At 45.7% G+C, this 16,234-nt stretch overlaps 1 protein-coding gene across 1 annotated transcript; it reads left to right on the top strand.

The window, feature by feature from the left end:
- Window positions 1-14,705: 14,705 nt before the first annotated feature.
- On the top strand, window positions 14,706-15,682 carry LOC112978561 (olfactory receptor 6M1-like). Its single transcript, XM_026092164.1, is given in 2 exon segments — window positions 14,706-14,892; window positions 14,895-15,682. Coding segments are annotated over 2 exon segments (975 nt in total).
- Window positions 15,683-16,234: the final 552 nt, after the last annotated feature.

Here is a 16,234-nt window from a genome sequence, read left to right as displayed (position 1 = left end):
AAGCCAAGCCGGCTCCCCTATTCATTTGAATCTATTTGTTCATTAACTGGGTCTGACAGCTGTGCTGGAGTTTCTCCTGCTAATTGTTTTAGCACTGCAGTTGGAAGACCATGCAGTTGCCTCCTCGTTAACCCTTTATCTAAGCATTTTCACCAGACACGACTATGTTCCTTAACACACCGTCTGGGGAATCTTTGCCTTTAGTATTTCTTGACTGGAACTGAGAGAAAGTGGTGTTGTTGCTGGGTTTAACTGTTTGTATGGTCCTAATCTTTACCTTAGAACCTGATGTTTCATATTAGGGTAAAGCACACAGCATCTGCAGCAGAACTGTCTGCCACTGAGTATCTGCATTTATTCCTGTCATTGTAGAAAGAGCAAGCGGTTTAAGCGCTGCTGTTCCTCTAATTACAGGACACATACCTCCTGAGTGGCATGGGATTGCCAAGGGTTAATACTTGGGGGTTGCCTGTTTTGATCTAATGGCTCTGGTCTATCCAGCATGTCCAAGATAGCAGATTTTAGCATGGCAGTTTGCAACTCCTGAGCACTCTCCCACAACCATTTACTCTTTTCACCCCTCTTGCTGATGGGGAGTTGCCTGGCCCAGTGCACAGCACAGCTCCACAGCGAGTCAGCTTGCTGCGGTGTAGGGGTTTGTAGGAGAATTTCCAGCCCTAATACTAAACTGAGCCTCATCCATGGTGAGCGTAACCTGATTTGCTCCTTTTCCCTATATACAGGCCATCCATTCTAGGGACGTATCTCCAGCTTTAGCCAAAAACTTAGTTTGGAGATCAGCTAACTCAAAGGAACTAAAACCCCCCTCGCCCGAGGGGGTGCATCTGCTGTTTGCTTGATTTTTATCATGGGAGCAACTACTTTCACATTCTTTCTTTCTCCCATGTCATCTGAATCATCATCGTGAAGAGGATCAGGATCAAGCCAGATATCTCCTGACCATTCATTGTCCTCAGTATACATTGCAGCCATTACTTTAACAGGGTCTATTTGATTAGACTGTAGTAAGTGATCCTTACGTATGTGGGCATTGGCTATGATCTGCGGCTGTAATTTTGATTCTAAGAACCTATTCTGATTTTCTAGCTGTGTACRTCTTGTTTTATACATCATGTTATCTTTTATAACTGTTTCTTTCTCTCTACTATGTTATTCTTACATGWCTCCTTTTCTGAATTTTCCACTACTGCCCGCAAGCAACTTCCTAACAACCAGCAAAGGCTTGCTTTTCCCCTTCCTTTCTTCAACTTTTTAGAACTTTTCAATTTTTCAGATTTATCCCAGATATCACTGGGATCAGCACAATGTTGTTCTACCCACAAAAAATCCCAGACAGGATTTTTCCATCCCTCTTTTTCAAATTTATTAGCTAGTTTTTTCCAGCCTTTGTTACTATTCATAATGGTATATACGCTTTTTAACGGTTGCATTCCCATCTGCATCCGATCTTATCACTGCCCTTCCCAATCAGTGCGAGTTGCCTCTGTCAGGCTCTTATTCCCAACTGTAACCTTAAATCAGAGATACTGGTATTGCTGAAATGTTATCAATACAATAGAAAATATTCACAGAATCACAGAACGGTTGAGGTTGGAAGGGACCTCTGGAGATCATCTAGTCCAACCCCCCTGCTCAAGCAGGATCACCTAGAGCACATTGYACAGGATCGCATCCAGACGGGTTTTGAGTATCTCCAGAGAATGAGACTCCACAACCTCTCTGGGCAACCTGTTCCAATGCTCTGTCACCCTCACAGTGAAGAAGTTTTTTCTCATGTTCAGATGGAACTTGCTGTGTTTCAGTTTGTGCCCATTGCCTYGCATCCTGTCACTGGGCACCACTGAAAAGAGTCTGGTCCCATCCTCTCTACACCCTCCCTTCAGATATTTGTACACRTTRATAAGATCTCCTCTCAGTCTTCTCTTCTCTAGGCTAAACAGGCCCAGCTCTCTCAGCCTTTCCTCATAAGAGAGATGCTCCAGTCCCCTAATCATCTTTGTAGCCCTTCACTGGACTTGCTCCAGTAGTGCCATGTCTCTCTTGTACTGGGGAGCCCAGAACTGGACACAGTACTCCAGATGCGGCCTCASCAGGGCTGAGCAGAGGGGGAGAATCACCTCCCTCCACCTGCTGGCAACACTCTTCCTGATGCACCCCAGGGTACCATTGGCCTTCTAGGCCACAAGGGCACATTGCTGCCTCATGCTTAACTTGGTGTCCACCAGCACTCCCAGGTCCTTCTCTGCAGAGCTGCTTTCCAGCAGGTCAACCCCCACCTGTACTGGTGACTGGGGTTATTCCTCCCTGGGTGCAGGACCCTGCACTTGCCTTTGTTGAACTTCAGGAGGTTCCTCTCCGCCCAACTCTCCAGCCTATCCAGGTCTCTCTGAATGGCAGCACAGCCCTCTGGCGTATCAGCCACTCCTCCCAGTTTTGTATCGTCAGCAAACTTGCTGAGGGTGCACTCTGTCCCTTCATCCAGGTCACTGATGAAGAAGTTGAACAAGACTGGCCCCAGTACTGACCCCTGGGGGACACCGCTAGCTACAGGCCTCCAACTAGACTCTGCCGCTGATCACAACTCTGAGCTCTGCCATTCGGCCAGTTCTCAAGCCACCTCACTGTCCACTCATCTAACCCACACTTCCTGAGCTTGTCTATGAGGATGCTATGGGAGACAGTGTCAAAAGCCTTGCTGAAGTCTAGGTAGACAACATCCACTGCTCTCCCCTCATCTACCCAGCCAGTCATTCCATCATAGAAGGCTATCAGATTGGTTARGCATGATTTCCCCTTGGTGAAGCCATGCTGACTACTCCTGATCACCTTTTCCTCCACATGCTTAGAGATGGCCTCTAGGATGAGTTGCTCCATCACCTTTCCAGGGATGGAGGTGAGGCTGACTGGCCTGTAGTTTCCCGGGTCCTCCTTCTTGCCCTTTTTGAAGACTGGCCACTCTCAGGAATATCCTGTCCATGATGCCAATTAATGTCAGAGTCCAATACTCTCTGAGCAGGTTCTTTTAGATATTGCACACACGGAGGGTGTAATGTTTAATATCAAAATTTACTTCTTTGAAGATATTTGATGCTACACGGGATTTTTGATTTAGTAGAGTGGTACAGCAATATACTGAAATCACAATACAAATGTATACACTTAGCAAAATATAGCAATTGCAATATACAGTTCAATCACAATACCAATGTGATTGCCAATACCGGTCTCTATAACCATCATGACACTGGGCGTCCCCAGTCGCCGGGAAGGAATATGTGGGTTGAAGCCAGCTCAAACCCATTGCTCTCTTTGAAAGTCCTTTGTTAGTTGTTCAGGTTTTATACTCTATGTTGGGCTGAGCCACGTATACACTTCCCCTCATGTTGGTCTGGCTGTCTCAGGGAGAAACATTTATACCAGTTGATCCACTCAACAGATATAGCTGCTTATATAAAACAAAGGTCATCCTCCAGTCCCCTTTGTGTTGAGATAAAGTCAGCTSTCTGTACAACAGCTGTAGTTAGAGAGTCACATCCCACATGATTCCTGAGCTTCCTGGGCACCTCATCCTTGCCCATCTCCTCTGAGCCTTCTTCCATTGCAGGGGTTTATTGGTCAGTCACTTTATGTGTTATGTTTTTGTCTGAAAAGGAAAGTAATTTTCAGAATTGGGGTGGGATGCTGTCAGAGAGTCATGGACATCTGATGCCATTGTAGGTGCCCTGGTCACCTCTGCCCAGCCTCCATCTGCAGCTCTGAGGGACTCCAGTCTCCCACAGGTCCTCTGGGAGAGCTGCCAGGCCCAGGCAGGTACCTCAGATACACCAGGGCCTCTCCAGGTGCCACTGAATGCTTGTGGTTAGACATGAGCTCTGCCTGGAAAGGTGAAGAACTGTTTTCAACATTTAAAAAATATGGGCATGTTTTCATTAGCTGAAAGATTGAATACTTTTAATAAAGCAGTCCATGTTTTACCATGTTGAAATAATGGAAATTTTCAGGAAGGGTATGAATCTTAGCAGAAGAAATATTGATCTGCCCCCAAACTTGTGTTACCACTGCTCTATTATGCTGTGGATATAGTCCCAGTAACCTCTCACATATTTTCACATGTCCTGATTAAAGTGATCATTTCTAAATGCATCTTTGCATCAGACTATCTGGACATACGTACTTTCCATAGTTTTCCAGTCTTTCTCCTCCCCTTACTCTTTATTCAATCACATCTCTCTCAGCTGTCTTGTTGCTGCTCTGAGCTTCAGGGARTCTAAAGCTTGCCTCGTCTTTCAGGGGTCTAATTGTCATTTTAGCCAACTCCTTAATGGTGTTTCTGTCTATTGTTTCCTATCTATCTGTGTAAAGCATTTCAAGGAAGGTTATTGTTGTGGAAAATGGACCTTACTGGAGGCAGCTTGGACTTACATACAGTTGAGGAGTGTATTTTATTTTTTTATTAAACGGTATCTTTTTTTTATCACAATTAAAAAAAATCTTTCTGTGTCTATTTGCAGGTAGTTGTCTGAGGAAAGCAGGTGGGAATTGATGCATATGAGCTGTAACATTCAGTTAGAGACTCGGGTGGAAAAAGGTTAGATTTTAACAAGAGTGCTATAAGTCCCCAGTGGCTGATGAGAGAAATGGCAGGGTTGGGGAGGTGAGGCAGGACGTTGTCCATACATGTCTCCTATCGTAAATACTGCTTTTCTTGCACATCAGGATTCATTAGGAGACACTCTGAATCAGTATCAATTGGAGAATGTGGATATCACCTATTCTGTAAGCTGAAATATAAATAAAACTTTGAAAGCCGAAATCCTTTTTTTTTTTAGGTGCTTATTGAAATCTTCCTCTGTTCAATATATTCCTGAAACCTCTCCAACTAGCCACACAAGAACTGAAGAAAATTATGGAGAGTGACATGGCTTGTTAGGGCTTTTTGCATTTTAATGAGCCCTTGGGTATATTTGGTGCTGAGTCCATGAACCTCATATACTGAGAGGAGATTGAACAAACCTCTCAAGAAGTTATAATCAGAAGCAAATCCCAAAGTTTCTTGGAGCATTAATGGGTCCCACTGAGGGCCATTACTGACAAACCCTCCCCAGGGGCTGATGAGAGCAGAAAGTTGGAGGCACTGATTGCAGATAGACAAAGAAAATGTGCAGGTGTCTCTCATGCCAAGTAAACCTTTATGTGTTTTATCAAGCAGAGTGGTCAAGCCCCACATCCAGCCCCTGAGTGGGGTGATCTTTTCCCTCATACTTTGTTCAAGGCTCTTCCTGGGGAACAGCATGAGGGTGGGGATGTGCAATGCTGACTGCAGGACAACAATACAGCACCTCTTGGGCTCCCTGGGGCAAGGAGGCAACGAGGCCCTGGTGCCATAAGGACATGGCATCTTCTTGTAGGCCTCAGTGGCAGAGACACCAGCCATAGCCAAGAGGACAAAGACCTCAGCTCTGTCGGAGGCTTCCACCTTGGCAGTGCCCTCAGCCTTTTCTACCACAGGCTGTCCTACATTGTCCCAAACCTGGGCCTGTTTCCCAGCAGCCTGTAGACACCCAACCTGCTTCTCCACCTTGCTTTCCTCCTGGGATCTCCCAGCCTTTACTTACGTAAAATTACTTACGTTCTCATGGGCAGAGCTTTTAAACACAAAGCCTGGGCTTACYACAGACTTCCTTTGGGTCACCTGTCACCACAACACAACCCTTCAAGTGGCATATCCTCTTCCTAAAGTCGAGTCTGAACCTCTCAGTCTGCAGATTGTGACTGTTTCCCTTTCTCATGCTGCTTCYCACTACCAAGAAAAGTTCCATCGTCTGTGAAACCACCTTTGGAGCAGTCACAGGCTACTAGTATACTGCCCATAGCCTCCCTTTCTGCAGGCTAAAGAGGCCCAGGTCCTTTAGCCTCCCCTGTGGGTGTGGTTATTCCTCCCAAGGCACAGGACTTGTCTCTTCTCCTTGTAAATCTTTATGAGATATCTGTTGTTCGAATACCTAGAATAGCAGATAATCACTTCTCTCAATCTCCTGGCTGTACTCCAGATGTTTTTGTCCTTCTTTGCTGCCATGGCACCCTGCTGGCTCATATTTTGCCTCCTGTACACCAAGATCCCTAAGTCCTTTCCCTCRGAGCCACTCCACTGTCATTTAACATCCAGCCTGCAACATTGCAGGGTATTGGCCTATCCCACGTACAGGACCTGACATTTGTTGTAGTTGAATATCATAAGGTTCCTGACAACCCATTCCTCCTGCCTGTCTATGTCCCTCTTTATGGCAGCCCTCAAGCATATGACTGGTATTGTGCCTCCACTTTGGGGTCCTCAGCAAGCCTGTTGAGTATTGCCTCATCCATATCACTAACAGATATGTTAAACATGACAGGATGCATTCACCACTGCCCTCTAAGCCTCATCATCCAACCTGTTCTTCAGCCATCTGGTTGTGCATCCACCCAGATGGGAACTTTCTAAATTGTATACAGGAATATTGTGGAAGATAGTGTCCAATACCTTGCTAAAATTCAGTTAAAAGATATTTTCTGTTATYCATCCACAAATACAGTTATTTAATCATAGAAGGCAATCAGGCTGGTGAGGCACACTTTCCCCTGGGTAAATCCACGCTGACTGTTCCTTATCACCTTCCACTCCATCATGTGCCCAGAAATGTGATCCAAGTGGACTCAGTCCATGACACACTCCTCACCAAAGTGAGGCTGAACGGCTTGTAGGTCCCTGGGCTGCCCTTTAGCCATTTTTGAAGAAGGATGTAACATTTATCTTTCTGCAGTTATTGAGACCTAACCCCTTCTCCACAGCCTTTCAAGGATGATAGAGAGCAGCCTTGCTATGACAGCAGCCAGCTCTCTCAATGTCCTTGGATGCAGCTGTTCCAATTCCATCAACTTGTGTGGCTTGAGTTCTTGCAAGTAATTCCTCACTCAACCCTCATCCACCATGGGTTGCTTTCCTCATCTGGAGTCCTGACTTCAGGCACAACAGCCAGGGAGCCCCTTCTGGTGAAGACTGAAGCCAAGAAAGACTTGAGCTCCTCAGACCTACCTGCATCTGCTGTTATTAGGTTCCCTGTCCCATTCAGCAATGAGCTAACATTTTTCTTTTTATTCTTTACTGTTACTGAAGCAGTAGCAGCTCATCTTCATGCCTTTGACATACCCTGCAAGTATCTATCCTAAGGGAGCTTTGTCTTTCCTAATACTGTCTCTGCTTCACTGGACAATGTTTCTAAATTCTCCTTTGCAGCCTCCTCATCTTTCTGCTTCTTGTATGCTGCCTTATTGCCCTGGAGCTGAGGTGAGAGTTCCCCGTTTAGCCTGGTTTCCCCTTCTCATGCTGTTTCTTGCTACCATGAAAAGTTCCATTATCTCTTCAAGCACTCACAGGCTACTCCATTATCTCTTCAAGTACCCTTCAAGCAGTCACAGGCTACTACTGTATTGCCCTTCGCCTCCATTTCAACAGGCTGAAGAAGCCCATGTCCCTCAGCTTCTCCATACAGTTCATGCGGTTTAGGCCCCCCAACTCCATCTTGGCAGAGTCCTTTGGACCCTCTCCAGCTCCTCTCCATTTCTCCAGCATTGGGTGTTCCAAACTGGGATACACTATTCCAGATATAGCCACACCAGTGCTGAGTCAAAGAGGATAGTAATTCCACTTGTCTAGGTGTCCAGACTCTTCCTAATGCAGCCCCATATGAAGCTGGTCTGATTTGTGGTGAGCATGTACCACAGGTTGATATGGCATCCCTTGTAACGTCCAGGCCCTTTTCCTCAGGGCCACTCCCCTGCCAGTCAGGTCCCACACTGTCCTGATGCAAGGGGTTTTTTGGCAGGACCTCCCACTTCTGTTTGTAAAACTTTGTGAGGTTTCTGTTGGCTGAATCCCCAAGTTTCTCATGGGCCCTCTAGACTGAAGCTCCTTTGTGTCAGCTGTTAATGCGCATGTGCAGATGGCTCATTCAGTCTTGCAGTGCCTCTGACAAGATAGCAGCATGAAGAACTGCAGGGATCTGTAGGTAATAAAAGGAGGTGCTRGTCGAATTAAACTGCTGGCAATAGTAGAAATTATCATGGCAAGCATATCAGAAAAGCCAAATGAAGGTACAAAGAAAGCAAAACTAAGGTCATGGGAAAAAGTAAACAGAAGTGGGCTGATTGTATGTGAAGGGATCAGGATGGTAGAAGAGAAGTACTTGGAAGATGGAAAAGAGGGGAAGATGTGATAAAAGGTGCAACAAAAGAAAAATTAGGGCTATTCAGGGGTACCAAGTAGTCCTGAATCAGAACTCCTCTTACTGAAGCAGGACAAGAAACCTACTTCCATGGTCATGGGAAGCTGAATGTTTTCCCTAAGGTTGACATGGGAAGATCCAGGAGGGAAGGAAATAAAGAATCATTCAGGCTGGAGAAGACCTCAGAAAGCCTCTAGCCCAACTTCCAACTTAAAGCAGGGTCAGCTATCAGGTCTGAGTAGGTTGATCAGGGCATAACTCATTTAGGACTTGAAAACCTCTGAGGATGGAGATGACACAACCTCTCTGGGCAGCTTGCCCCAGTGCTTGACTGTTTTGATGGAGAAAAATATTGTCCTTATCCCCAGCCTGAACCTCTCTTGTTTCAGCTAAAGCCCTTGGTCCTCATTCTCGCATCATGCACAACGCTGAAGAGCCTGGCTCCATCTTCTTCATGAGCTGCTGGTAGGTACGGGGAGGCTGTTATTAGGTCTTTCCAAAGCATTCTCTTCTCCACGCTGAACAAACCCGGCTTCCTCAGYCTCCCATAGTGACAAAGTCAACATTACAAATGTGTGCCTAGGATATTTATGGCTCTTTCAATCCTTCTGGATTTTATTGGCTCTGCAAAGGACCTTAGGCATATTAGAGTGCAATCACTCTCATGCCATGACCTTCCGCATGCATCATACTCATTTGGCATCGTGTTATAACATACAGGTGTTGTAGGCTGGGAGGAGTGTTGCAGTGAAGACGAGACACGGCAATACACTCAATATGAATGCTACGCATGTCCACTTTATTGTAAGCAGGATCACACTTTTATATTCTGACTCCATATGCTGATTCATTGTTTACTAATTACCTAGTTCGCTATTTGCTTATCAATATGACATTTAATATAATCCAGCTGGYCTTTAATGCTATTTACATCCTGAACTGTCAGTCCATTTATCTTTTGGCGATGTTCTACATCCTGGATAAGCAGTCCATCCGTCCTTGGCGTTCTTCCTTTACCATCCGTCCTTGGCGTTCTTCCTTCAAGGTTCACCATCCGTCCTTGGTGTTCTTCCTTCAAGGTTCAGGTTAAAATTTACTATGTCTTTCAAGTCCTTCTGGACTTTTAGTCGTTTATCACAGTCATTGTCTCACAACATAGTTCATCAACAGGTCACTTATTTCACCGCAGCAAACCCCACAGAGGAGGGCCCATTCTGGACAAGCAGTCATTCATAATTAAACTTTGAGCTTAAAACCTTTCAGGCCCAAAAGGCAACTTCACACCACTAAGAGAGGCTGACTCTGGGGATGCCATATGTGGTGCTAACACACATGCAGAAAAGGAATTCATGTCTGCAAGAATCACAGTAGCTATTGCCAAGATGACAGAATCACTGAACCATCTGGTTTGGAAGGCACCTTGTGAGGTATCTAGTCCAACCTCCTGCTCACATGGGGATCAACACTGAATTCACACCGAGTTCCTCAGGGCTTTGTCTAAGAGTGTCCTGGAAGCCTTCAAGAAGGACTCTGGTCCATAAACTCTCTGGACCCTTCTTCAAATGCTTCATTATCCTCAATGTTTTTTTCCTCCTCTCTATCCAATTTTAGCTGCACTTCTTTCAGCTTATAACTATTGCATCTCATTCTCCTGCCATGAATCTCTGTAAAAAGCCTGGCTCTTCATCAGAGGTAATCTTGTGCTGGAGAGTTTCTATGAGTCCCCCCCCCAAAGCCTTTCCTTCTACAGGCTGAACAAGGCCTGTTCCCTCCGCCTCTCCACACAGGGCAAATGCTCCAGCTCCTGACCACTTTGGGGGCCTGTCACTGAACTCACTCTGAGTGATCAACAGTGTTCTTCTACAAGGGACCTAAATGGATGCAGTATCTAGATGTGCTCTTACGAGTGTTGAGTAGAAGGGGATAATAAGTTTCATTGATCTCTCCTGTCTTTGCTCCTGTTCATGCAGCCCAGGACACTGTGGCCTCCTGTTGCCTGCCAGGGTACACTGCTGGCTCACATTCACCTCGCTGCCCACAAAGACTCCTAGGTCCTTTTCTGAAGAGTTGCTTCCCAAGAGGGCATCACTGTATCACTAAAGGGTGTTAGCCTATCCCAGGTGCAGGACCTGGCATTTYTTTCACTGTTGAATTTCATGAGGTTCCTGACATTCTCCCTCCTTCCACTTCTTGTATGCTGCCTTTTTGCCCTGGAGCTCAGGTGTGAGTTCCCAGTTTAGCCAAGCTAATCTCCTGAGATATCTACTGGTTTTACTGAGTATTGCTATGGACCATTTTTGGTGGGTGCTGTCCTTAAAGATTTGCTGGCTTTTCTGAGCTCTTGGGCCCTTCAAAGCTGCCTCCTATGGGATCCCCAAACAGTTCCCTGAACAGGCTGTAGTCTGTTCCTCTGAAGTCCAGGGTCTGTACTCTGCTACTGTCCTTCCTCACTCCCTTCAGGATCTGGAACTCCATTTTTCATAGTCATCATATGCAAGGCYRATACTGACTATCCCATCCCTGATCAGTTCCTCCTTGTTTGCAATTTACAGATCCAAGAAAGCATCACAATTATTCTCCCATCTTGAAGCTGTGCTAACAAGTTGCCCCTGATGCCCTCCAGAAACTTTGTGGACTGCTTGCACTGTTTACCTTTCTGTGGCGGATGAATGGCACGGACTCAGGAGGATTTGCGTCCTGAGACATTTATTGTTTATTTCTGAGCATATTTAAAAAGTTAGCTGCTTCAGTGGTTTCACAGACACACTTTGCTAGGCCAATCATCATGCAGATTATGTCACAGGTAGCCAATCATTACACCGATCACACACGCAGCGGTCATGCCTTGTACCTTGCTACTTGTTTAGMAAAGCTGTCTTGCCCTTAACCTTGGTTCCCACTGGCTTCTGCTAGTTTATCTGTACTTTCTCAGGATGTATCATTCCCAGCTGCACCAGTGTCCTTGGGTACRTTTGTCTGAGGCTCCTGTTGCTTGCTACTTGCAACTTTCCACCAGTTTAACCCTGTCATGACCCTCCACACCTTTCAACTGAATGTCAGGGGGATTAAAGTCCCTCCACAAGAACCAGGGCCTGTGATCCACAGACTTGTTTACATTGCTTAAAGGAGAGTTCATCCACTTCCTCACCCTCTGTCTGTAACTCTCATCACAATGTCAGCCTTCCTCTTATGCTCACCCACAAGCTCTCACCCAAAGCCTTGCCTTAATGTGTGAGGAGCTCCACACATCTGAGCTGTCCCTTCACACAAAGGGCATTCCCACTCCTCATCTTCCCTGACAGTCTCTCCTGAAGAGCTTGTACACTACCATCTCAGCCCTCCAGTCGTGCGAGTGATCTCACCACATCTCAGGTATTCCAATGATGTTTCAGTCCTATGACAGCTTGTGCATCTCCATCTGCTCCTGTCTGTGCCCCAGGCTGCAAGCACTTGTGTATATTTGGGCTGCAGGGCCTCAGCTGTGGCACAGAGAACAGATCTGTTACGGTGAAACCTGTTACCAAAGGGCCAAGGACACCATGTGCAAGGACCCCACTTCAGAGCAGAGACATGCTGGCGTAGATGGCAGGTGGCAATGTAATGGTGAAATGAGGTTCCCACTAATAGCGCAAACCCTGCAGTTCCCAAGATGAGGGAGAAAAAGAGCTTGACCATGCAGGAACAACAGGAGAGTGCTTGCTTCCTGAGCTGACTCTGCAATATCTTGGGGCCTGTGGCAGAGGTGATCCAATCTTCAGGAAGGACAAGGTGCCACTGAAGTCCTTGGGCCTGGGCAGCCTGCAATCCAGCCACCCTGTGGAAGGTACCAACTTCATAAATGGAGTATGCTTTACCCACAATTGTCCCAAGGCTTTTTTCTTGGATGGAACAAACTGGTTCACTCCAAAAGAAAACCTGGGACTGAACCATTATACATTTAGTGGAGATGATGGAGGCCCCAGACCTCAGGAGAAGCCAAGGTGCTAAACATTTTGAGAGAGCAGATGTGATATCATCTAAGCAAGTCTTTTGGTATCTCTCTCATGGTAGCAGAAGAAACTGTCATAGTTTGACAGTGACCCATCCATCAGTTCTGGACACAGACCCAAAGATGGAACACTTTCCTTTGGAAGGGTCTTGTGTCCACCAATTATTGAGGAAAGCTCTGGGTGGGAGCCAGGTGCCCAGGCATAGATGTCTGATTCTGTTCTAGACACCTCTAGACAATGCCTYGAGACACTGGAGACATCTCTAAAGCTGCCAGAAATGACACAGAAGCTATGGGAATCCTGTGCCAGTGTGATGCACTACCTGGAAGCCTAGTGGAATGCTCCAAATCATCTCAAATGCAAGTGGGCACCTGGGTTCAGACAGTCAAACTGTTATTCTGAAGTTAGGTGATACAAGTCCCACAGTAGATGATCTTAAAGCACTGCCTGCGAACCTACCCTACAGATGAGATGAATCACAAAATATTTCTTCATGCCATCACAGGTGATCTATGCAGCATTATCTACACTACCTGTTTTAATTGCTACAGTTTGGAAATTTGGCCTGTAGACCTGAGTGGGCTGAGCAATTGGTTTCCCCACTGCCTGTAGCAGTCATGAGTGAACTAGTCCCTCATGTTTCCTAAGTTTTCCTGCCTGAAAGGCCTCTGGCTTGTTCCTGTCTGGAGTCCAATAATGAGGATAGAATTTTGATTCAAGTGCAAGTATGAATGCTTGAGTTATCACTGAGTAGTTCCTAAATTTGTGAGGTCTTTAGAAAACATGGAGAAGCTGGGGAGGTTTTGACCCTAATGGGCAAGGAACCCCAACACKACAAAATCATGTTATACTCCAGTTCCRATTTCCTTTGTTCTAATGCCAGCTATTTTCCTCCTTCTCAGCCTTTTGCTGTTGGACAGAAGCATCTTCTAACATGTGATAATTTATCCATCAGCAAATTTATCCTTGTCTTTTTTACTGCTTCTCCACCATCTTCCCCACAACTGGTTGTCACCAGGCTATAATGAATTCAAGTGGCTTCTGCTACTAATTCCTCCAGTGCACCAAAACATGTTGAATTTTACTTCCAGTTGCCTAACTGCTAGAGCACACCCAATAGTGTTGAATTTGTGGCCACTAGTCCTTGGATATTTCTGCTTATAAAGCTTTGCAAACTTTACTCTCCTTCCCCAAGAGAAATGCCGGTGGTTATCCTCCCAGGACCAGCCTATGCAACATGCTCATCAGTTTGGCTGCAAATACATTCAGCAAGCCATAGAAACGCCTGGCTGCCACCTGCACAGCTAAACTTCCTTGCTCTGTGTTGAACAAGGAGACTAACAGGCAAAACTCTTGCTTGATTCTGTGGTTATTGAACTGCTTGAATTTGCTACCTTTTTGAGCTGGTTTATCTGAAAGTGTCAGTTGCACTTTTAGCCACATATTTATGATGTCTATGAATGGAGAAATAGGTGAAGACTGAAGTTGCCATCAGCAGAGCAATGAAGAGATTAGATTGCTTGCTTTCAGAGGTTTTCTGGTGTCCTCATCTTTGAAGATGTGCCTCAAATGTCGACATGGTAGTGGTACAGAGAAAAGTAAAGATACTCAGTGCAAGTTAAGGGAATTACAGTGACCCGCAAGCAATGACTTCCACCGCTTTTATCAGGTGTTCCTAATGTGGAGGTGAGCTCTTTCACTAGGACACAGCTCTCACTTGTGAAAGTAAAATGAAGCCAGCACAGAGACATTGGAGATGGTGTCTGGAAGAATGCAGTAACTGAAAAGTAAGTATTTCTGACAGTCACCGTGAAGGGACACTGCTGTTTTCTGCTACTTCTATCTGGGAAGCAGATGTTCYTGAATGTAACTTGCTTCTCCATAAGCCTGGATTTGTCCTTTATTTTTGAATCAAAGAATGGATGCAAATCTATTTGTGTTTTGGCAATGCTTTTTTACTTTATTAACCAGGCCTTATTCATACTAGATCTGAGTTAAAATATGAAATTCTGATCCTGACTAGACCCTGGGATTTAGGTTAGGGTGGCATTCTGTTCACTCAGCTTTGCCTGTTTAAAAGTTAGGAAGGTTCATCTGACTGATCTTAGTCACCTACTTTAAGATAACCTGAATTGTTGTCAGGAAGTTCCAGTTTCCCTCCACTGAGGGTAAAGTCTAGGATGGCATCTAGCTTGGGATGTGTAAGTTAAGGCAAGTGATTCCCAGGCTATTCTTTTTTGACTCCCTGTGTTCCTATCTTCAGCATCCTCTTCAGTCTTCTCACTCACATCTTATTGTGCTACCCTCTTATTATCATAAGTTATTTACTCCTTCAAAACAGTGTTCTCCACTGCAATTCAAAGTTGACTTTTCAGCACCTCCTAAAAATGCACCAACTCCCTTATTATCTTCTCCTTCCTCAAAAATTAGGAGCATGACAGATACATRCTTTGGAAACAGGATACGTGTGACAGAATTCATCCTCCTCGGCTTCCTGAACCCTTTTGGAGTAGAAGTCATCTTGTTCATGTTGTTCTTGATTGTCTTTCTAGTGACAATGGTTGGAAACTCTGTTATCATCACGTTAATCTGCTCTGACTACCGTTTACAAACACCTGTGTACTTTTCCTCTGCAACCTTTCCATCACTGAAATTCTCCTCACCATGACTGTGTTCCCCAAAATGATGGAAAATTTCCTCTCAGAGAGGAAGACAATTTCCTTTTATGGTTGCCTGGCACAGAGCTATTTTTATTTCCTTCAGGGCACCACAGAGTATGCCCTGCTCGCTGTGATGTCCTATGACTGCTATGTGGCCATATGCTCCCCACTGCACTATAGCAACATCATGAGAAAGAAGGTCTGTATGTGGCTGGTAGTGGCATCCTGGCTGTGTGTTTTTTTCTCCATTTTGATCCCCACAGTAATGAAGCTTCAGCTGCCATTCTGTGGTCCCAACACYATCAACCATTTCTTCTGTGATAGTGCCCCTCTGATGCACCTGGCTTGTGCTGACATCTGGTTGGTGGAGTTTATTGATTTCATCATTTCACTGCCCATTCTGCTAGGTTCCCTGCTGCTCGCTGTCTTCTCCTACTTCTATATCATCTGTGCCGTTATCCGCACCCCTTCTGCCACAGGCAAGCAGAAGGCTTTTTCCACTTGTGCTTCTCATTTTACTGTGGTCACTATCGGCTGTGGCACCTCAATCATCTTTATTTATGTCTGTCCCTCTCAAACCAACTCCATGAACTTAAACAAGGTAGCATCTCTGGTCACCACTGCATTCAATCCTATGCTGAATCCTTTCATATTCAGCCTTAGGAACCAGAAGGTCAAGGAGGCATTAAAAGACTTAGCCAGCAAGAGTGTAGGAGCTCACAGACTTGGCCTGCATTCACAGAGGGCTTGAACTTGATTCCGTTGGAAGACTCACAGGTATGTGCTCAGAACGCATTGTTTTCTTGCAATGAAACAGCTGACAGTATCCATAAACTCATCATCTCTGATGCTGCCCAGTCTGCTGACCTCCTCCCACAGCTCCTTAGCTTGGCAACACAGCTCCTCAATGAGCACACATCTCCTACAGTCTAGAAAACCATCTCCCACTGCCCAAGCTTCAGCAAGAGGCCCCAGGCACTCCCTGCAGCCCAAGACCTGCCGAGCTGCRTCCTTCTTCTGGAGCTCTGTCTACGTCAAAGCCTCTGACATTACAGGGTCAGTTGCTCCAAAGGCTACGGTGCACTGTGCCCTGTGGCACATCACTACCATGGCTGAGGATGTATATCCTGTTTTGGGCAAAGGTGATGGKCCCCTTCTCTTTGCCCTTCTGCACAAACTGCTGCGCAAACTGCTGTGTCTGTTGACTGCTTTTGTTAGGTGCACTAACAGAACACCAATAGTATCCTGGGCTGCATTAGGAAGAGTATCGCCAGCAAATCTAAGGAGGTGATCCTTCCCCTCT

Source organism: Apteryx rowi, unplaced genomic scaffold (genome assembly GCF_003343035.1).
Source record: "Apteryx rowi isolate R43461 unplaced genomic scaffold, aptRow1 scaffold_1226, whole genome shotgun sequence".
NCBI lineage: Eukaryota > Metazoa > Chordata > Aves > Apterygiformes > Apterygidae > Apteryx > Apteryx rowi.
This window is presented reverse-complemented; position numbering and strand designations above follow the sequence as displayed.